The sequence below is a fragment of the Tubulanus polymorphus genome, chromosome 7 (assembly GCF_964204645.1).
Source record: "Tubulanus polymorphus chromosome 7, tnTubPoly1.2, whole genome shotgun sequence".
Classification (NCBI taxonomy): Eukaryota; Metazoa; Nemertea; class Palaeonemertea; order Tubulaniformes; family Tubulanidae; genus Tubulanus; species Tubulanus polymorphus.
Genome location: NC_134031.1, coordinates 17,123,184 through 17,146,149, shown reverse-complemented (window position 1 = coordinate 17,146,149; position 22,966 = coordinate 17,123,184). Strand labels below are relative to the sequence as shown.

General features: G+C 38.6%; 2 protein-coding genes across 2 annotated transcripts; both read right to left on the bottom strand.

Annotated features, from left to right (window-relative positions):
* Positions 1–1,027: 1,027 nt before the first annotated feature.
* On the bottom strand, positions 1,028–14,614 carry LOC141909217 (golgin subfamily A member 2-like). The gene is made up of 23 exons (XM_074799602.1): positions 14,606–14,614; positions 14,160–14,267; positions 13,628–13,698; positions 12,885–13,202; positions 12,590–12,722; positions 11,889–11,969; positions 11,698–11,799; positions 11,359–11,452; positions 10,869–10,975; positions 10,699–10,757; positions 10,310–10,451; positions 9,651–9,851; positions 9,395–9,482; positions 9,005–9,146; positions 8,416–8,608; positions 8,215–8,328; positions 7,602–7,760; positions 7,047–7,163; positions 6,670–6,808; positions 5,971–6,150; positions 5,531–5,637; positions 4,884–5,082; positions 1,028–4,292 (listed from the first exon to the last, which is right to left on the bottom strand). Exons 1-23 carry the CDS (start codon positions 14,612–14,614, stop codon positions 3,946–3,948), a joined length of 3,210 nt encoding a protein of 1,069 aa, XP_074655703.1. The 3' UTR covers positions 1,028–3,945.
* A 514-nt stretch (positions 14,615–15,128) lies between these two features.
* LOC141909216 (uncharacterized) lies at positions 15,129–20,895 on the bottom strand. The gene is made up of 10 exons (XM_074799601.1): positions 20,475–20,895; positions 18,734–18,876; positions 18,607–18,651; positions 18,380–18,489; positions 18,224–18,288; positions 17,345–17,634; positions 16,895–16,903; positions 16,225–16,334; positions 15,595–16,133; positions 15,129–15,466 (listed from the first exon to the last, which is right to left on the bottom strand). Exons 1-10 carry the CDS (start codon positions 20,893–20,895, stop codon positions 15,129–15,131), a joined length of 2,070 nt encoding a protein of 689 aa, XP_074655702.1.
* Between the last annotated feature and the right edge of the window lie 2,071 nt (positions 20,896–22,966).

Below are 22,966 nucleotides of genomic sequence, written 5' to 3'. Positions count from 1 at the left end.
CTCTCAACAAAAACGAACAACAACACTTAGACGTGAGGAAGTATCACATAAAACAAGAGGAGAAATTCTATCGGCAAAAATCCGCAGGTCTTGCCGGTCATTTACGCGAGAATATGCGCGATCATATCGCTTATAAAAACGTTCTGCGCGGGGTTGCCAAACATTTCGCCGCCGACCCAACGAATACGGGTAATTTGGGGCGTTACGGCCCGAACTCGACCTACTATGACGTTTATCCATTGATCCACGCGGAAATTCGGGACATGTCACCCGAGGTTAGGCGGAGGAAGTTCGTACGGGAATTACTGAACAAACGTAAACAATTAGAAGTCATCGATCGTACGATGACCGACTCGCAAATATTCGGAAGCAGTCTCAGGAAGGATGATGATACAGCAGACGAACGCCGGTTCGTGCGGCAACATTCGGCGAAATTGATTTTACCGCCGATGAAAGTGAGCATGCGGCCGCTACGTACTTCGTCGTCGTCCGCTGCTATCGCGAAACCAGAAGAGCGATTTACATCAGCCGCAATTCCGGATAGTGAACGATCAGATCATATATTCCTTACTCAACAAGAAATTTGATAAACGATAGTTCTTAGATAAAGGTGATTTTTTGACATTCTTGTTCAGTGGATAATTAACAATTAAATCCGATCACAATTAAGTGAAAGATTTCATTGATGCCACTACGAGCAATCATTTGAGATCATTGCTCGTAGATTCGGGTGAAGGTAAACCTTTAATATTATGATGACGTTATTCAATCAACACTCCCGCTGGAATATCATCGGCAGGGATTCGAACCCGATGGCATCACGAGACTCGACGGCACACATTACTGTTGCATCCGCTCAATTTTCATCAAAAGTTACACATTCATGATGAAACTGGTCGCAGCTCTCAAATCCGGCATACTGGGCCATCAAAAACTCCTCAGTCCTCAATTCAGATTTTCAATCCACTCATGAGTGAAATAAGAAACGAATTTTCATGTATTACCTAATTCATTTATTATGAGGCAAATCAATTTGAATATACTCCCTTCATCTGATACACGATACCTTAAATACAATGTTCAATGTACAATCGACTAATCGTACTGGATAACTAAGAATAAATCTGAATGCTGATCCATTTATTCTTTTAACTTGGCAGCGAAAAAAAAAGTTGAATAAATTTACGAGCGATTACAAAAATATAGATTCAAAGAGTGTTTTTGATTATTTTTGATGATCACCACACAGCAGAAACGTAATTTACAATGTATGTATGAATAGATCGAGACTATCCTGTACACATGAATATTAGTGACAATGAATGTGTTGGTTTTTTGGCAACAAAGAAACTCCCATTAAGTTAGTTAGGGCTTTCAAAGCGCAGCCCCATAAATATAGATCAAAAGCCCGATGAAAAAGAAAACCAAACAGTTCAATACATATGATGATGAAAATTCACGTCTAATTTTCGTACGAATCATTAAAGTAATTAAATAAAGAAGTCCCCACCATAGAATTTTGAATGATAAAATTCGAGTCGTCGGACTTCTTCATTTATCTACATTTTACACGGATTCAAGCGTTTTATTCGACTACTAATTAGAGCGATTACGGCATTAAATGGGGGGTAATTTGTCTAGAATACAACAAACCTCAAAAAACTACTACTTCGTAGCAGTGTTTTATTAGAAACAAACAAATAAATGGTTAAGATGGAAATCACCATACACAAACCCCGCAGTCAGATTATTGAGTTAATGTATTTTATTTTTCATTTCACCAGAAATATCCTAACACCTCCCCGACAACTTCAAAACGCGCGGACAAATAATTTCTGCAGACATACATTTCAACGATACAAGACTTCCTTATACCGCTGGACACAGTCGCACGGTTCTCGGTAAACATTTCACTCTTCGAGTGTTAAACATTTGAACTGAACTTAATCTTAACTCTTTTCGAGGGCCAAACTTTACCAAGAACACTGCAACCGGCGTAATTTGACGAAAAAAAAAAAAATTAGCAAATTTCTGTACAAAGCAGGCGACTAGAATGATGAATGTGTATGTACATTTCGTATACCGGTATATAATCATATATTAAATCATTTTGTTCTTATGTATTTACAATAAACGTAACATCGGTTAACAAGATTAAATTTCGATCGATTCCTTCCTCCGGACACCGATAATCGGATATCGATACGTTGACGCGTGACGTCACTAGAATCGCGTGTTTTCGATAGTTTCGAAGTCAAACCGATCGAAGGGTAGAAATTCTGGTGACACCACGCGTCGAGGTGTCCACATTCTACGGAATAAGCACAGCACGTACAAAAAAGATAACTTATAAACTAATAACATACTAATATTAATAATAATAATAATAATCAGGAAAGGATTGAACAATTTCCCCGATGAAAAGATCTCGGAGAAGGATAAATCAGCTTTTACACAGTAGACTCCGCTGCTTACTTCTATCAGATTTTATCTTAGCAAACAATTTAGGGAATAAACTGGCTGAAGCGAGCAGAGTCTATTTATCTGTTATTCAAAGGTCCTTCATTTCGATTCTTCTATCACAGTTTGATAACATTTACACCCGATATAATTACAGGCTTAGAATGCGGTAGTAGAATAATGTTTCAATCAGGATTGCGTTTTCCAAAAATCTGATGATATATACGTCAGTCATTTTCATAATACTTTGTTTTCATTCAAAGTTTTATGACGATTTTCATATCAGGAGGTTTAATGAACAAGCTGTTACCAACAGCTAAAACTGGCAATGCGACTTCCTAGTGTCGACAATGCACACATTGGTAATATAGACTTTTCAATTGAACCGCCTAGACAGTTTATAGTGTATAGGATTTCCTCGAAATGCAAATAAAAAGCCCTTTCGATAATGCGGTCCATGTCGAATGAAACCTGATGTCAGCGCATATTACAGTATTAGGTCATTCAGAAAAAAAAAACCTCGCAAAAAGGGTGCACATCATTCTAAAACTACCGGCTATAGAAAAGCACCATTGATCCCTTCCGAGTACTGTACACAGATCATATACAAGCACAAAATAGATTCATGCATCACAAAAAATCAAACCAAAAGGAAAGTGAAAATTATACGATGAATTTTAGTGAGTGGAAGCTTCACATATAGTTTTATCGATGCAGAGTATCTCGGTTATATCTACTGACATTTATTGAAATTGGGATTCACAGATCCAGGCCGAGACTTTTTTTCATTTCAAAAGCCAGTAGTCTGCGCGATAAACATCGTTAAACTAAAGTTTCCACTCATAAATCTACAGCATTAGTTTTTCTAAAAATTACGTAATTTCGATGATACTTTCAAACCACGGCAGAACTGAAAAATTCAGCAATGAATGAAACAAAATAAGTGTATTTTTAATTGGTTTGCATTGTAGCGTATACTGTCATTTGCCGGTGTATCACAGAATCAAAACGTTTCTAAACATTTTCCTGCAATGAATTCGAACTAATTCAACGCGTAACAATAGTCAAACAATATACCGGGTTATTCATAGTGAAAATTGAGTTGAAATTTTAGGCACCTAAATCGTAATATCATCAAACAAGTCATCGAATAGAGGTCACCTTCTCACTCACAGCGTGTGGTATTGATTTCACTGAAAAATGATTTACCAATGAGAAAAGTAACTGCAATGTAGAATAAATTGAAGCGCGGTAATCTGCTAACCACTAACGAACCTGGCGGATCCTTGCTTGCCACAGTAAAGCGATGCCGGTACCTTATTATCGGAGAATCACCCGAAGGCACGAAAACAAACGCTAATTTTCAAGCAGCAATCAATGCTGGAGGTATGTATTAATGTCCTCGAAACCGCCATAAATAAATAACCCAAATATATATCTATATCTATATATATATATAATATCTACAATTGAGATGTTGTGTCGTTACACAACTTGAAGTCGTCCATGGCAGCATTTACAAGGTACAATATGACTCGATTCCAACTCTAGTGAAGAGTTTGTCTTGTTCCCGATTTCCGTAATTAAATGCATGATTTTCGAAGCGGTGTTGTCTTGCGGAATGGTCGTAGTCGTTACGGTATTTTTCGTTAGTTGCTCCTGGTGATGATGATGATGATGATGTTGAGAAGGATGATGGCGATGATGATCTGAGGAATCCGTTTCGATGTTCGTACCGACGGAGATCGGTTCGCCGCGCGTCGCGATGATCGCCTCAACCTCGCTCACATCGCTATCCGAACCCGTTCCTGAACTCGTATAATCCGGCCAATCTGGAAATAAAATTATTCACGAGTTGAAATCATGACTACCGGTAAGCAACTAACCGTTTCAAGGGAAAGCTTTCTGCATGTATCTGGAAAACAATTCTAACAGTCCTGACAAAATCTTTAGTCGCCCATTTGCTAAATTTTCAGTTAAAAACTAAGTTGAAAACCTGAAAACTATGTTAAACTTTCGTAAAAAGTGATAAAAACTTAAAACCAGAGAAAAAAGATTCCGGCAACTCTACTTATGAAAGAAAAGTCCTAATGATTCTAGAAGACAAGATACAGAAGAATCCAAAAATCTAATCTACTAAACTGGATGAAAAAATTAGGATGGAGTGGAGATAGATGCATGCGTAGCCTACATCAGTAAGAGGCACTGGATTGGATAAATTGAAATGATGGAAATTTAGTTTGGTTTGAAGAGTGAAATGAACCTGTTAGAATATAACGCAATAGCTATTCGTGGATTTTGAAGAAGACACTAGAAGTTCAACTGAAATAGAATCATGTGAGTTACAAAATGTATTGAAGATCATTGGAAAGACTGTGACAATTGCGAAATGCACTCTATGAACTATTGATCAAGATATTTACCGTCAAGTTGCGAGCTGTCTAATGTTTTTCCGAATGATTTATCGTGAATATTATTCGCGATGTTATCGTGGTTTGCAACAGCCGATAACGACAGAGTTTGGTTGTCCAGAATGGCGCCGCCGTTGTTATACGACGAATTCAACTGATTGCGTTCTTGCAGCAGTTTCATCACAAGCGCTTGAAGTTCACCGAGTTTACTCTGAAATCATCCAAAATCGTTTACAAATTCTATGAAACGAGTTGCAATAGTATGTCGTGGCAGACAAATGCATAATTAGGCTTTCATAAAGATTCCGCCATCCTCCATCGGGAGGGATTTGAACCTGATGGCATCACAGCCATGCGTAATAAGCGCGAGTGCGCAGGTACATGCACAGGGTTTCGTGCCCCAGCAGAGTATTGATGCCATCAGGTTCGAATGGAAGCCTAAAAACCTTTTTACTTTGCAAATATCCTGCCTAAAGGAAAATCCCAATGTTAGAGTAGGGGCCCATAACATTCAGCCGTGTAGCCACTACAGACAGAACTGCCTATCTCGAATAGCCTGTCCTCATCAGCTACTAGCAAGCCCGCAGTGGATATCCACGCACAAACCTGCTTCCTAAATTCTGCCAAATGATGATAGATCCCCAACTCTGTTTAGTTACCTGCATATCCTCACGTTCACGAGTCAAACGAACAATGTATTCCTCTTTCTCTTGTTCTCGATGCTGTAGAACCCCTCTCTGCTGATGGTACAACGAGATGTAATCGCCTAGAAATTAAATATCAATAATTTTTTCCTCAATCCCCAAAAGAAACCACGAACGTGCTCATCAATTATCAAAGTGGCGCTCAGTTGGTTAAGGGATGAAAAAGAAAGTAAAGCTTCTTAAAAATTAACATATCGTGTGTATAAATTATGATCTCCGCGGGATATGGCGTGAAAAGGGGATAAAAACATCTTGACAAGTGACAACTGTTGAATTGTTCACTAATTTTCATGATTTTTAACCGATTTTTCAAAAGTTTCCACAATTCTTTAAGCAGACATCCGTTTCTCGCAATTTTTTACATCGAGCTGACCGGCGTATTTTCGTTTACTCACCGATCGTATCGGTTTCAGTTTGTAATTGTAGTATGATGTGTTCGTACTGATCGCGTTGATCGTCGAGATCGGCTTTATCGCGCATCACCGACGTGTACTTGTCCTCGAGCATCTTCATCGCCGCCTGCATCGCGTCGAACTGTTCCTTCGTGACGTACGTTCCGTTCAACATCGACGGCGCTGCGTAAAAAGCAAAACAATTCCAAAGATGAATACGTTTAACTACTGCGGTACCGGTAGCGTAGATCCAAGGCTTTTGAAAATTAACTAAATCTGACTACCACAACTACGGAACCGGGTCCAAGTAAATCTTTCCCATAGCTTCTGGATAACAGCTTCTTATTTTACGACATTTCAACCCTAAATCCCTCAAGAGCCTCGCATCTCAATATTTAGTCAACTGTGCGATATGAAACATCCACTAGTTTTAAGATCATGCAATCAATGCCTGCTAGTTATCCCCTGTATTAATCCGGTCTCAGCCTGGCATAGAGCCTTCTCCTACTCTGCCCCATACAGAATTAGTTACCTAGTCCAATCAAACCTCGTCAAAAATCAATCTCTAAACCCATTTGTTCATCAAAGCTTTCAATTAAACTAGGTTAAGCTTTCTTTGTAGGTATTTCATATAGATGTTAGGTTCAATTAACATTATCATCTAATCCATTATCATTACATCATACGCCGAGTATTCTGTACCTTGCAACTCATTTTCCTTTTGAAGTCGAATGATTTCTTCTTGCAAACTTTGTCGAATTCGTGTCTCCTCTCGACACTGATTCAGGACTTCATTTCGTTCCATTTCTAGTTGTCGGACAGACGCCGATAAGGCGTGCACCTGAACATAGACACGCATAGACCAGTGTTAATAAATGGCATAAATACACCTAGTACTTTGAGTACGCCTGATGATGGCTAACAGTTGTTAGCCGAAACATCACTCCTCAAATATAACCATTCTGATATAGAATTTTTCAATCTTGGCTTCGTTATTGTGGGATTTCTCTCGTCATCATCATACACGGATATTGTGTATCTTCTCGTCTAACACCTAGAAAAGATCTACATGTATTTACCATTTCCGCTTGTTTGGCGTCAGTATCACTGGCATTTTCACTTTGGTCGACTTCGCTAGCTTGACGCAGCAGATTCTTCAGTTCCGTATTTTGACTGGTCAGCGCATTTATAGTATCCTGAAAGCAGTGAGAATGACATTTTCAAACCAAGACACTAAATACAGGTTGGTTTCCATAGACAAATGACTGATTGAAGAAAGAACCCATAATACAAAGTAAAACTAATTAATCTACCCCATCTATATAAATGCTAGGACTCATAGAGTCAGCTATCATTCCATAAAACACTGATTCCAAAGTGAATTCCGACTTGGGTCTCTCCCCCAAAATCAACAACACACTGATTATATTCTAGCTGCTTCAGGCATCGCATATCACATCGTAAACTTGTTATATTTTTACAACTCTTGGATAATAAATCAGTTTCGAAATTGGCTCATAGCATTTGAGTATTAACATAATAATCCAGTATTAGTTTTATTTTGATTGCGTTTTTTTTTCTACACTTAACGTTTTGTTTCATGTAGTCAGCGGTTCGGATGGTAAATCAAATACCTGAGCTGAGTTGAGTTCTCGTTGAAGCGTATCGACGAGTTGTCCCTGAGCTTCGAAGTGTCGTATTCGATCTTCGAGTTGTTCGGCTTGGAACATCTGTTTATTATGCAACGTCTGCTCTTCGTGAAGATGTCTCAACTGCGTCTCCTTCGTAACGACCTACGTAGGAATCACATTCAAATAATCCAGTCATTTCAACTAAAATTCCACAAGGTCATTTCAACTAAAATGTATCAAAGACTTGATTGACAACCGTTAATGAAACACCGTCCATGTTGTAAAACTGATACAAAACCCCACACTATCAAGAATGAGTCCAAAAAGTTTTCTTGAGCTATAGTTTATTCAACTATATCCAAATAGTTATCTTCAAGAACAACTAAATCATTACTAAATTAATCTCGAACATATTCTCGCAAGTTGAAATGTCGAATCAACTAAAGTTCAAGGAAACTTTTCGAACTTTTTATTTTTCATTCTTAATTTGGGACTAGATTGATTGGTTTTATGATGAGATTTGGAGAAGCTAGATGTTGCAATAGCTCAATTGCGGTTGAATCGTTTTAAAAATACGCATACCTACAGCAATAAGAAAACACTTTCAAGTACATACCTGTTCCCTGATCTCTTTCAGTTCATCTTCCTGCTGGCCCAAACGAGTTCCTAGTTCCTTCGACACGTGCTGTTCGTTTTGTAGTTGAGTTAATAAATCCATATTCTCGTGACTCTGCGAAAAAATTCAAAACATCGTTTACAAAATATAGAACAATTCGCGTGGATATCCTCTCCGCGTATTCACCGACGAATCTCTCACCATTTTCATGAAACCGTTCTGAAGCTCGGCGAGTTGCGTTTTCAGTTCTTTGTTCTGTGTCATCGCGCGACTCAAAGCCATTTTGTCGCTCTGTAAATTCTCCAGTAACTGATTGTGATCGACCGAGTTTTCCGACAGTTTCTCCACCGTGCTCTCGAGTTCTTGAATTCGCACTTCTCGTTCGTCGACAAACCTTGAAAAACCAAGTTCAACGCATATAATACATATTAACCTTGACAAACAGTTTCAATTCACATGAAGTATATTGTCTGATCATCAAATTTTTACATTCAAAATGTTCTCGATCGCTGCATGGTCAAAAAGAAATTCACTTTTGAATACAATGTTTCAAGTATAAATTCTGCAGGAAAATTTTATCTACATCAACTCTATTCATTTATTAAGTGACTTATAAGTCTTAATTTGGGCTGGGTCTTTTTTCTATAATTTCTATTTATGATTCACACGTAATGTACATGTCAGTGATAATAAACTAATGAAACATCATGAAGCTCATCAGGGTGACCACTTTTAATTGACTTTAATTCCCTGATTTCTAGCTAAGTGATTTCTAGTCTAACTGACTTACCGGCTCAACTGAGAATTATCGCGAACTTGGGCTTGATATTTCGCGGTCAATTCCTCGTAGTCGAGTTTCACCTTCTGTAACTGACCGCTCAACTCTTGAACTAACGTCTGTAGGTCTTCGCCGGCGGACGGATTCTGATTGGCTGCAAAAAGATCGGGCGGGAAAAATTCTTCAAGGCTCCGATTAAAGCTGACCAATAAGTTCATAGGAATTTCAGTATTGATAAAATACTATTTCGTTTAGCAAGTTATCCTATTATCATTTTCTCGTCAGAATATCTATATTCATACATAATTTCAAATTCCAAATTCTTGAATGCTACGTGGTCAAAAAGAAATACACATATGAATATAATATCCTAACGTAGTAGTTTAGTAATCAATTAATTACCGAGTTCGTAGTTCAACCGTGAGATTATATCATCGAGTTCTTCGTGTCGTTTTTGCATTCGATCTCGTTCTTCGATCAAAGATTCAACCTAAAATTACAATTCCGGGTTAAAGTTAATATCACCAGTCTCTAAAACTGGCGGCGGATTAGATCGAGATCTGGATTAAACCCAGCTGAATTGAGCGAATTTGACTGTATTTCGTTTTCAAACTCACAACTCCGGCGTTTGGTTTTTTTTTTCAAGGAAGGAATATACCTGTTCCTGTAACTGAGTCTCGCGCTGTTTCAACTGTTCGATATACTGTTGATACTGGACAGCTATCTGGTCCCGTTCAGCGGTTAATTTCTGGAATGCTTCATTGTAGTTTTCGAGGCGGTTTGTCAGTTCGACTTTCTCCGCGTTCAATAACTGCACCATTTGCGCCGATTCGTTGCTATTCGCACTCTGATTAGAAAGCTGCAAAAAATACATCATCCAATGAAACAGTAGTTATAGCGTTCTAACTCTGGGCGATGCCAGGGCTGAGTTTCATAGATTTGGGGACAAAATAATCCCTAGAAACACTTAGAAATTTTAGTTGTTACAATCTATGGTGGTTGTCACCCAGGTTAAGGATTTACAGCCAGTAGTTATTTTCATACCCAGTCCACGAAACCGATCCTTGCTTGACAGGGTTTGATTGCCTCCTGCTGAAGCTCACACCAATAGAAAACCTGACCACAGACCCTTCATTGGTTTATTACACCGCCCAAGATTTCTTAGGTGGACAGTTTGCCATTCGGGGCCACCAGTCTATGTATCAAGCCAACCAGTCTTTCACCGGCAAATTCGCTCTACCGATACAAGGCAATCAAACCCTGGCAAGCGAGGACGATGAGACCGGGCCCTCGTCTTTATTTGCAATGAAACTTTACCTGCTGTAAGAGGACGTCTTTCATACCGAGCTCGTGTTTCACATCTTTCACCGTCTGGTTCAAGTTCGCGCACTCCGACACTTTACCGTTTAATTTCTCCTGTAATTCCGAATTCTGTTGTCGTAAATCTTCACTTGATTTGCTGAAAAAATGAAAAGCAGGAAACATCATTCGTAATAACCCACGTAGAATGTACAGGCCTACAAAAAACTGCACGTCAAGATTCGGAAATTCAATTCCTTCCAAGACTTTTTCCATAACCTCAGTGATTTTGAAGTCAATTCTATGACTCTCCAGGCCTGGAATTGGACATTGTCAATTTCACAACTTTCCATTAACCGCTACGAACCCTAGAACTAACAGACAGTGACAGCAAAAGCCACTCTTACCTGACTTTGTATATTTCTATTTTCAAGCGATCGACTTCTTTCGACAGTTCTTTGCTATTCTGTAATAATAGATAACAACAATTAATGAGATGAGGCATAAATTGATGACTGATTCATCTTCTGTTATGCTAAATATAAATACTCATTGATTGGATAATCATCACCGGTACCTTTTCAAACTTTTTACTGCTTTGATTTGATGTGGTCGACGTTTTCTCCAAATCGGCGACACGTTGTCGCGATGCTTTTAACCGGCCAGACAGAACTTCCAATTCATCTAAATAAATTTTTAACAATAATTTTAAATAAAAACATCTCATGATAAATACGATACATAGTTCCTAGTTCAACATGAATTCAAAATTCCACAGGCTTTCATGGGTCATTTTTCAAAGAAAAATTGCTGAAGAAAGTTGTCCTCGGGCAAGCAAGCGATATCCCAGAACTATGCTACATGAGGCATAAAAGGAATTTCCCAAACACTTCCAAGATAAGAGGAAAATCTATCATATGCAAAATACAATCTTTTTTCGATTTCCCAGTACTGTGGGAACTACAATAGTTAATACGGCCTAACCACATTTTACTCGAATCTCTTATGTACTAAAGAACATCAACACTTTCTGCATACATAATCTAATCCTAACAGCCAGCCCTTACCGAGTCTCTGTTGAGCAGATTTCTGTGATTGAGATAATGAAGATTGTAGTTCTGATTTCTCAGCTACTAGTATACCAATCGTCTGGATATGGACCTAGACAAACAGGTTAACATTTTCAGTACTTTTCGCAAATAGACAACATTTAAATTATGATTCTTAGCAATTTGACGATTCTATTACAGGGTGAAAATGGTCTTAAAACTGGTATCAATAAATATGTCGATTTGATTGGTAATGTCACCATAATCATTAGTGAAATATTCTGTCCATGTTGTTACGATAATATTAAATCCCTGACCGAAGTTTAAAACTCAGCAATTAGAATCAGAAAATCTTACCTGCAACTGTTCTTTCAAAGCTCCAATCTCTTTTCGTAACTGTTCCTCGAAGCGTTGACGTTCTTTCATCATCTGCTCTTGTAATTTAACATTCTGTCCTGTCTACAAAATGGCAATTCAATTCAAGTACATATACGTATTTCATAGAACAACATGAATGAACATCTGTAAATTCAGAATCAGTTTCTTACCAGTTCTTCGCAACTAAACGATAACTGATGATTGGTTTGGTTATGTTTTTCTAGTTGAGCCGCTAAATCTTTGTTTCTGGTCTGGAAAAAACAGGAATGACTAGCTGTAAGCGACAACAGATCTTTGGCTCAGGCTTGAACTCCGAAATTACCATGAATTGGTCCCCATTACAATTTGGATATATTGTATCTAGGGCCAGTAGCTAAATTTTGTCAAGAAAACTTTTTGAATTTTAGCCCTGTTCCTTAGTTACGAGGTCATGTTCAAGATCATGTCGCCGAAAAACAGTTTTTAGTGCCTACTTCTGTCGTTAGGTGATGCACTCGGCCCATTCTTTGCAATAAAAAACTAGACCCCCATACTAACATTGTGCCCAAGTTTCAACAAGATCAACCGACTATTAAAAAGCTGAAAGACACATGGACAAACAGACTGTACGAGGGGCTTGCAACAGAAACGAAACATAAATAAACATCCATGAATGAGAATTTCAAGATCATATCAATAGTTCACCTTCGACCAAAAAGCTTAAACCATTTACAGATTTTAAGTAAAAACTCACATTTACCAACTGCGTTTATAGAAAGTAGAAAAAGATTTATGTCAGGTTTATGTCAGGATAAGTTAGTTTTACTAGCATAGCACCGGCTTCTTCAGTCATAAATTGCCATGACATAAATATGACGGACGACAAACTTACCTCGAGTTCGGCGAGGGAATTATCCAGATCCGGTTCGACGTCGTCGCCGCCGTTCAGATACGACGATGATTGAGATAACAAGCCGTTTATCTGACGCGAAAGTTGCTGCATTCCCTCAATAGATGGCGTAGTCCTGAAAAATTGTATATCAGTACTAGTTAGTGCAACTCTGACCAGTATCAACCAAAAATTACTGGTATATATTTCACTAAAGATAGCTACTCGTCATAGGGCCTAGATCCGAACTACAACTGCTAGTTCTTCTACAAATGAAACATTTTTTCCACGAGCTTACCTTCCTAGATTTTGAAAAGGAGATGTTACTCTAGCCGCTGCAGGATGCGGTGAATTAGGAGGAGTTTTAGCAGCAGCAGCAGTGGAAATGTGCGAGTTATTGACCGATTTATCACAATTGCTAACATTAGAGTCTAATTCTACTAAAGTTCCTCCGTTTGACTTCGGATTCGAATCGTTTCGGTTTTGTAGTTCAGTATCAGCTGAGTGGTTTGCAGAGTTTCCATTCACGGGTAAACTACCAACGTGACGATGCGGAGATACACTGTTGTTCGGCTGTAGAACGCCCGACTCAAATACATCATCAGTAGTTTCTACCCTGAAAACAAAGATGGATTAAAATTACCTCAAAATAGACCAAACTTGCCCACGGGCATAGTCATAGATACAAACCAGGACCTGAGTAACACAGTTAAGTTTGAGACACTAGGGTCAAACAAATCAAAGGCAAATGTTTTAACAGCAATGGGCCATGCTAGTCAAAACTTATTTAACTCAACAACTGTGGACCTGGGTCAAGGGGCGTGTCCGAATGCTTTTTCAAAATCAATCCCGAATTGTTTCCCACCCACTTTTGTGCCATTCATCGGAAATAACGTATATCCCAGAAAGTTCAGCTGTGTCAGTAAAGGAATGGAGATTAATAGAGCATGCTTAGTTTTCGGTGCCATTTTCTTTTTGAATAAGTACCCTTTTCTGTTGGTAATCAAATCTTTTCTGGATGGCCAACGGACTAGACCCTACCTGTTTAGTTTATTTTTTTCTTCGACCTCATCGCTAATATGATTCACATCGAGGTGATTTTCAACGACAATCTGAAAATGAGTAATAAGTAATCAACTAGGACTGAAATCGAATAAATGGAGCGGAGAAGAATGACCCGCGATCAAATGTGAATGATGACTGATCGATGTAGAAAGTCGAAAAATCTTTCGTACGAAGTTAGAATTTATAGTTAACAGAAAGACATGTTTTACATAGAAACCACGAGACGTAGAGGATGGAAAGAAGGTAAGACAACGGTAAGAATCCAGTTGTACATTCATTAAGATTAAGACAAAGCTCAGCTTATCTCAGGTATGATTTAAGCCCAATGCACGCGACGACGCAGGGAATCACAGAAACACGGAAACAAATGTTTGGTCTCAGAAACGTAATGCCCAAAACTGTGTTTCTCGGTAACGCTCGGAAACATGTTTCCGTCTCCCGTTTGCGCCTTATCCCCGCGTCGCCTGCATTGGGATTTATGAAGTGTAGCCTACTCTACTAATCTTACGTCTTTGATATCATTTTCAATAACAGTATCCGATCGTTTCTTGTGGGATTTAGGAGGCGTGTCTTCAGCAGGTTTTTGACCGGATTTAGTTTTACGAAATCGCTTGAGCTAGAAAGAGAAACGGAAGTATAGAAAGACAGTGCCAAGGCCGAGTACACTCAAAGTACATTTAATCGAAAAGTTTTTGGAGTGAATGCAGTTTTGTCCTGTCAGTGTGGCTTGGAGTTTTTCCATTAACGGCTACAGTTTAGGCGTCCCTAATGGTTAAGTACCTAACCTTACCATAACACTATTCTTTAATAACACTAGCGCCACACAGTGGAAAGGTGACCCAAACTGCAGTTAGACCCCATTTACTTTAGATTCAAAACACGACGTGGTGCGTTCGTATGCCCGCGAAACCAAGCTAGTAGTGGGTCAGGACATGTCAGTGTTTAGAGACTCACTGATCTCATAATGAATGGAATATGTACAGTTCAGAGAATTTTCAACATGATGAAGAAGGGAGGGAACTTATCGGCAGAAGGGTTCCGGTATATTCGTTACAACTGTTCGGGCATGCGACATTTGTTTATACCGACTCGTACTATTACTATACTATTAATATTTACGTCGCTTAATTGGTAGCTGATCTGAATACGAATCGTGCATTGTATGAATCTGTGTAAAAATCAAGTAAATACTCCTGCAGAGTTACTGTAAATATGGCTTTAGTGAAATGCAACGAATAGACCAACTTTGTAGCTTACAAATGGTTACTGTTTACAAAACCGATCACTGCAAGCAAAACAAGCGCTGAAGTATCATGATTTCGATGTTCCATTCGCACTAATCGTCGCGTTACTTTGATGGGAAATTTGAATTATGAATTTTAACTTTACGAATTTTGAAAAGATTGAACATAAATCTTTGATTATGAATCAAATAGATAATTGACCTACAACGATTGAACCAACATTCAACCATAATCTATTTTACCATCAATGCTATGAAACAGCAAGCAGTGACTAAACAAGTTGCGCCAAGATAAATGATGAACATCAATCTGTCCAACATTTTTGCGACACGCATCCAGGCTTGGCCGTCGTTTCGTGCATGGGTCATCGTCATCGGTGCAGTAGAGTCTTTGGCTGCTGCATGAACTTCACCTTGAGCCTCGCGAGCGGCGGAATTCCGACCGATGACGTCAACTAACTTTCGCAACCAATCAGGGACGGGATAGTCGTTCCGGAAGGAAATGCGTATAACGCAGACGGAGAGAATGACCGACAAAATCAGCATCATCAGCATAAATGTAATATAGATAACTGAAATAAAGAATAAGATAAAATTGTGTGATGATATGCTCGAATTTTTGCCGTGTGTAACAAAAGAGCTGAATACTGAATAACGGGTAATTGAGAGATCCATTCGAACGAATTGCTTAATCAAATACCTATAATCGGCGGTTTCGATGTTCTGGGTATCAGATCGGCGAGAAGCAAGTGAAAAACGGAACACGTGACGAGAACTGTTACGCTTAACGATATTTTCTCTCCTGATTCCGGTGGCAATAAGAAAACCATCTGCGTCAGCAAGGAAAATGCGATCAGCGGTATGACGATGTTTATCACGTAATAAGCCGGCTTCCTGCTGATCAGAAATGTCGCTCTAAACCTACCCAATCGAGGATAAGAGGGTATGTTAAATTCAGCCACGTATGCGTACGTCTTAACAAGATTCCATTCTTGACTGGCAACGAACAAAGATGTTTCCACTCGATCGTACATGGCGACCATCTTAAGTTCTTCTGCGCTATAAGTCCAACTTTCAAACTCAACTGTGACGTTGTGAGAATCGAAAGGAAAATACGTCATATCAAAGGGTGTACTCATACTGAGCCGAACTGCAGGATACCAAAATAACGTTCCATTGAAATAAACGATAACTTTTGTGCTTTCATCGTTGTCTCGTAAACTGATCATCTTTGGAATTCTGAAATTTAACATCGTCAAAAAACAAGATGATATTTTTTGGACGATAATAAATCATCGGTTTAACATTCGTCAATATCACTGTGACTTACCCGAGTTTAACAACAATATCCGGATACCAAATATCCTTTAAGAACATATGCACAGTTTTGACACCGCCATAGTCGGAAGCATTCCACGTTAACGTTCTATCTGTCCAACTCTGAAATCACCAATAATTCTTAACTATTTACGTCTGGCGTTAGTTGGGTTTCTATGTTTAGATTATTCTGACCCCTTTGCACTTTCAGTATTAAGAAGTTCAAATAAGGATTCTCAACGTACCAGTCCTACGTAGGATCCCAGTGTAATAGCTTGCTTTCGTTCGTTCTAAAACATTGAAAAATGAAATTGACAAAAGAAAATGTAAGCAGATCTAAATAGGATATTTTAGTGGATTTTTAGCTTACGACTTCGATGATTTGAACAAGACCAAAAATCATATTGAGCTCAACGGCATCGCTTTGGTTTAAAACTGGTCTGGCCAAAACATTCCTAGGTCTCGACGTTAAATCTTCCGTACAACGTTCCTCGTCGGTTAACGATGCAATTCCTTGATCACGAAAATCAGATAAAACAAATAATTACACACTTTCTAAGACAAGTCGTGATAAACCATTTATCTGAACACCCGTTTAATGACCAGTGATTGTGGATGATTTCCATAAAAAGATTTTCTGTATTATATAACTTGGCCTGTTTAGAAATAAATCTAAAACTTACCTTTAGTACCTTTATGAAAGAGACCAATCAACGAAATCACAAATATTCCCGAAAGATTTAACATGGTGATTGGATGGTTCTGATTTAACGTCTGATGTATTTACTGGTGACTAATGGCAACTATAAACCATGACCCGCATGAACGTCGGATCAAGGACGGTGGACATTAAAAGTTATATTTCTGCCACGTACGCTCATTTCATCACATTAAACTAATATTTGATACAAACACGCAATACCATCAACAGTTCATTTGAATAGAGTAGATATGATATGTTTTATTTGTAATGGTCGACACTATCTCCATCAACGGCAGTAATGATGTTTAACCCGGGCAGGTACATTATAGACAACGACGGGGATGAGACACACACTCGTCTCTCGTCACTGTCATTGTCTACGATTTCATTACGATTGAACCAGTTTAACTCCCCGCAATATCTATTTTACCATCAATGCTCCGAAACAGCAAATGGTGACTAAACAAGTGACGCCAAGATAAATGATAAACATTAATCTGTCCAAAGTTTTCGCGACACGCATCCAGACTCGGCCGTCGTTTCGTGAATGGGTCATCGTCATCGGTGTAGTGGAATCTTCGGCTTTACGACTGATGACGTCGACGAACTTTCGCAACCAATCAGGGACGGGGTAGTCTTTCCGGAAGGAAATGCGTATAACGCAGACGGAGAGAATGACCGACAAAATCAGCATCATCAGCATAAATGTAATATAGATAACTGGAAAAAAAGAACGATAAAATTGTTAGGTAACATGCACGAATCCTTGCTGTACCTAATGAGCTTGATAACGGGTAATTGAGAGATCCATTTGAACGAATTGCTAACAAAATACCTAAAATCGGTGGGTTCGATGTTCTGGGTATCAGATCGGCGAGAATCAAGTGAAAAACGGAACACGTGACGAGAACTGTAACGCTTAACGATATTTTCTCTCCTGATTCCGGTGGCAATAAGAAAACCATCTGAGTCAGCAAGGAAAATGCGATCAGCGGTATGACGATGTTTATCACGTAATAAGCCGGCTTCCTGCTGATCAGAAATGTCGCTCTAAACCTACTCCATCGGGCATAAGGGGGTATGTCTAATTCTGTCCCGTATGTGTACGTCTTAACAAGTTTCCATTCTTGACTGGCGACGAACAAAGATGTTTCCACTCGATCGTACATGGCGACCATCTTAAGTTCGTCTGCGCAATAAGTCCAACTTTCAAACTCAACTGTGACGTTGTGAGAATCGAAAGGAAAATACGTCATGTCAAAGGATGTACTCATACTGAGCTGAAGTCCAGGATACCAAAATACTGTACCGTTGGAATAAACGACAACTCTTGCGCTTTCATCGCTGTTTCGTAAACTAATCGCCATTGGAATTCTGAAATTATATACTATCGTCATAAATGCGATGTATGATTAGGTGAAAATACATCATCAGTTAAACATTCATCAATATCACTGTGTCATACCCGAGTCTTACAACTACATCCGGATACCAAACATCCTTTAAGAACATATGCACCGTATTGACACCGCCATAGTCGGAAGCATTCCACTTAAACGTTCTATCTGTCCAATTCTGAAAATAGCAAGAACTCCTAACTATCAACAAAGCATTTGGTTTTTGATTTGTACTGATTGTTCTGGCTTCCTTCGCATTTGGAATAAAGGGCGCGAATAAGGATTTCCAACGTACCATTCCTACGTAGGATCCCAGCGTAATAGCTTGCATTCGTTCGTTCTGAAAGATTGATTAGCAGATGAAATGAAAATAGCAAAATGTAAGTAGATAAGTATCATATTCGAGTAGATTTCTAGCTTACTACATCAATGATTTGAACAAGACCAAACATCATTTTGAGTTCAAAGGTATCGCTTTGGTTTAAAACTGGTCTGGCCAAAACATTCCTAGGTCTCGACATTAAATCTTCCGTACAACGTTCCTCGTCGGTTAACGATGCAATTCCTTAATAATAAAAAAAATCAGGTGAAACATATAATCACACATTTTTAAGACAAGTCGTGTTGTACCCCCGTTAATGATCATTGATTTTGGTTGATTTCGCCATAACGAAATTTTCTGGATGATTAACTTGGCCTGCTCAGAAATAACTCTAAAACTTACGTACCTTTATGAAAGAGACCAATCCATAAAATCACAAATATTCCTGAGAGATTTGACATGGTGATTGGATGATTCTGATTTAACGTCTGCTGGCTACTGGTGACTAATGGCAACTACACTTATGACTTACAGGGACGTCGGATCAAGGATGGTGGACATTAAAAGATATATTTCTGCTACACTCTCATTTCATCACACTAAATCAATATTTGATACAAACACGCGATACCACAATATTTTCATTTAAATAGAGTATGGACGATGGATTCCTTTGCAACGTTCAAAACCATCTCTATTATCCGCGGCAATCATGTTCTGACCGAGTGGATTATAGACAACGACAGACGCACACAATTAAGAGAGACAAGCAAGAATTCAAACGAGTCCTCTGAGACTCGTACAAACATAATTCATAAGGTTAAAACAACGAATGTTATACAGATCATTAATAAATAACTAACAAATCAACAGATTGTACGTGAATCCAATTTGCTCTAGTGCCTTGCTTTTTCATGTATTTTCCATCGACAAATTTTCTCAAAATACGCACGATCGAATATAGATATCAATAAAGACAAGATTATTCGTAAAAATAATTACAAATAAACACATCATAGGATTTTTGGTAGAGATTTTAACAAACTGAAAAGAACGTATTACCGGGCGATTTAGGTCAAACAGAAAATACGAGAATGTATGAATAAGATTTGACTATCAACCCTTTCATCGAAATACATTTTACCTGAGTTCATCTCTTTCGAGAGTGTTTATGTAGATATGGCTTTAGTGAGATGTGACAAGTAGACCTACTTTAAAGCTTTTAATTGATTACTGTTTACATAGCCGAACAGTGCAAGTTAAGAACGCTGGTGTATCGTAATTTTTAATGTTCCATCCGCTCCAATCGCGGAAGCTTTACCTCGATGGAAGATGGGAATTTCATGAAAATTCTGGGAATTATCTCTACTCGAAAAAGGATTGAACTGAAATCTTTGATTAGTTACGATTGAGCCAGTTTTACTCCCTGCAATATCTATTTTACCATCAATGCTCCGAAACAGCAAATGGTGACTAAACAAGTGATGCCAAGATATATGATAAACATTAATCTGTCCAAAGTTTTTGCGACACGCATCCAGACTCGGCCGTCGTTTCGTGAATGGGTCATCGTCATCGGTGCAGTGGAATCTTCGGCTTTACGACTGATGACGTCAACGAACTTTCGCAACCAATCAGGGACGGGATAGTTGTTCCGGAAGGAAATGCGTATAACGCAGACGGAGAGAATGACCGATAAAATCAGCATCATCAGCATGAATGTAATATAGATAACTGAAATGAAGATAAAATAAATTGTCTGATTATATGCATGAATCCGTGCTGTACCTAATGAGCCGGTAAATGAGAGATCCATTTGAACGAATTGCTAAACAAAATACCTATAATCGGTGGGTTCGATGTTCTGGGTATCAGATCGGCGAGAAGCAAGTGAAAAACGGAACACGTGACGAGAACTGTTACGCTTAACGATAATTTCTCTCCTGATTCCGGTGGCAATAAGAAAACCATCTGAGTCAGCAAGGAAAATGCGATCAGTGGTATGACGATGTTTATCACGTAATAAGCCGGCTTCCTGCTGATCAGAAATGTCGCTCTAAACCTTCCCCATCGCGGATAGGGAAAAATGGCTAATGCGGTCTCGTATGTGTACGTCTTAACAAGCTTCCATTCTTCACTAGCGACAAACAAAGATGTTTCCACTTGATCGTACATGGCGACCATCTTCAGTTCTTCTGCGCTATAAGTCCAACTTTCAAACTCAACAGTGACGTTGTGAGAATCGAAAGGAAAATACGTCATGTCAAAGGATGTACTCATACTCAGCCGAAATGCAGGACACCAAAATACCGTTCCATTGCAATGGGCGACAACTCTGGTGTTTTCATCGCTGTCTCGTAAACTAATCGCCATTGGAATTCTGAAATTATATCATCGTCCAAATCTGGATGTATTGTAAGGTGAAAATAAATCATTAGTTGACACTCATCAATATCACTGTCATACCCGAGTCTAACAACTACATCCGGATACCAAATATCCTTTAAGAACATATGCACAGTTTTGACACCGCCATAGTAAGAAGCATTCCACGTTAACGTTCTATCTGTCCAACTCTGAAATCATCAAGAACTCTTAACTATTTACATCTGGCGTTAGTTGGGTTTCTATGTTTAGATTATTCTGACCCCTTTGCATTTTCAGTAGAGAAGTTCGAATAAGCACTTTCAACGTACCATTCCTACGTAGGATCCTAGTGTGATAGCTTGCTTTCGTTCGTTCTAAAAGATTGATTAGCGAATGGATTTGACAGAAAATATAGTTCGATTTAATTAGGATATCTAAGTAGATTTTTAGCTTACGACTTCGATGATTTGAACGAGACCAAACATCATTTTAAGTTCAACGGTATCACTTTGGTTCAAAACTGGCCTGGCCAAAACATTCCTAGGTCTCGACGTTAAATCTTCCGTACAACGTTCCTCGTCGGTTAACGATGCGATTTCTTTATGAAGAAATTTAGATAAAACAAATAATTACACACTTTCTAAGACAAGTCGTGGTCTGAACCTTCTTAACTGAACCACCGTTAATGACCATTGATTGTGAATGATTTCCATAGATTGTATTCTGGATTCTGGATGATAATTTGGCTTGTTTAGAAATAGAACTTTAAACTTACCTTTATGATGAAAGAGGCTTATCAACGAAATCATAAATATTCCTGAGAGATTTGACATGATGATTGTGTCGTTTTGATCTGGCGTCCGCTGCTGAGGACAACTAAACAGTCACCTGCAGGATCTTCCAAGGACGGTGGACACATGAACAGTAATCATTCGTCTCACAAAACCAATATTTGGGATACACTACATTATTTGAATATCCTATGCTTGGAATAGGGCAAATAGATTTTTTGTAATGTTTGACACCATCTCCATTAACGGCAGTAATCATTTTTAACCGGGTAAATAGAGAACGATGGAGTCGAGAGGGGAACGCAGCAGGGTAGAGACAGGCAAGAATTCAGATGAGTTCTCCAACAGAAACAAACAAACATAATGGGTATAGGGTAAAACAACGAATGTAATACTGTTTACCAACAAGTAAACATAGTTTGTACGTAAATCCCATTTGCTGTAGTCATTCGCCATAAAAGTTTTTCGTATATTTTACTTAAACAATTTTCTCAAAACACACGAACTCAAACAAAAATATTCATTACATAACGCATTTAAAAGATTATATATTTGAAAATGAAAGATGACGAATAAACATTCACGTATAAATTTGGAAAGAGCGAAAAAAAATTAGATCGTCGTGAATTATTAACAAAACACCGTAAAATCAACAGCACGAGATATAACACTCCTAAAAACCGTTAAATAATATCAAATATTCCATGTTACATTTCAAGGATCCACTTTCGTACACTCAGATCCTGCTGGACAGTGCCCAGAATCCACATTCATACACTCGATTCTGAATTAAAGCATTTGTCGTTGTTTTTACACATTCTAACAGTTAATTTTTACAGACCGGGGTCACTACGAACAGAACATTCACGTCATCAAAAACCCTAAAACAAACTGACATATAAGATATACCATCCCTCAGTTCCACAGTAGAAAATCGAATTGAGGCCCCAATTCGACTCTACAGAAACTGGTTACATTCCAAACTTGTTTCCCTCCGCTCAAATAACGAGTCCAAAGAGAGAATTCACATCCATTTAACAGGTTGACATTTCCGTTCGCTTTCACGCTCCCGCCGCTCTTTCAGTCTCAACTCGTAGTCATACTGCACAAAATCATCCAGCAATCATTACAATCTTATTGCTCAACTCACGCAGGCCCTCGTGGGTTTGGAGTCC

What these genes read in the sequence shown, in the direction of transcription:
- LOC141909217 (XM_074799602.1), bottom strand. An exon ending in GCAGTAAAAAGTTTGAAAAG is followed by an intron (nt 10,758 to 10,868) that starts GTACCGGTGATG and finishes CTATTATTACAG; the next exon opens with AATAGCAAAGAACTGTCGAA. An exon ending in ACGGTTGAACTACGAACTCG is followed by an intron (nt 9,147 to 9,394) that starts GTAATTAATTGA and finishes ATCTTTTTGCAG; the next exon opens with CCAATCAGAATCCGTCCGCC.
- LOC141909216 (XM_074799601.1), bottom strand. Translation starts at nt 20,895, where the DNA reads ATGACGTATTTTCCTTTCGATTCTCACAACGTCACTGTTGAGTTTGAA. An exon ending in AGTTGTCGTTTATTCCAACG is followed by an intron (nt 17,635 to 18,223) that starts GTACAGTATTTT and finishes CTTTTTTTCCAG; the next exon opens with TTATCTATATTACATTTATG. An exon ending in ATCGAAACCGCCGATTATAG is followed by an intron (nt 15,467 to 15,594) that starts GTATTTGATTAA and finishes TCTTTATTTCAG; the next exon opens with TTATCTATATTACATTTATG.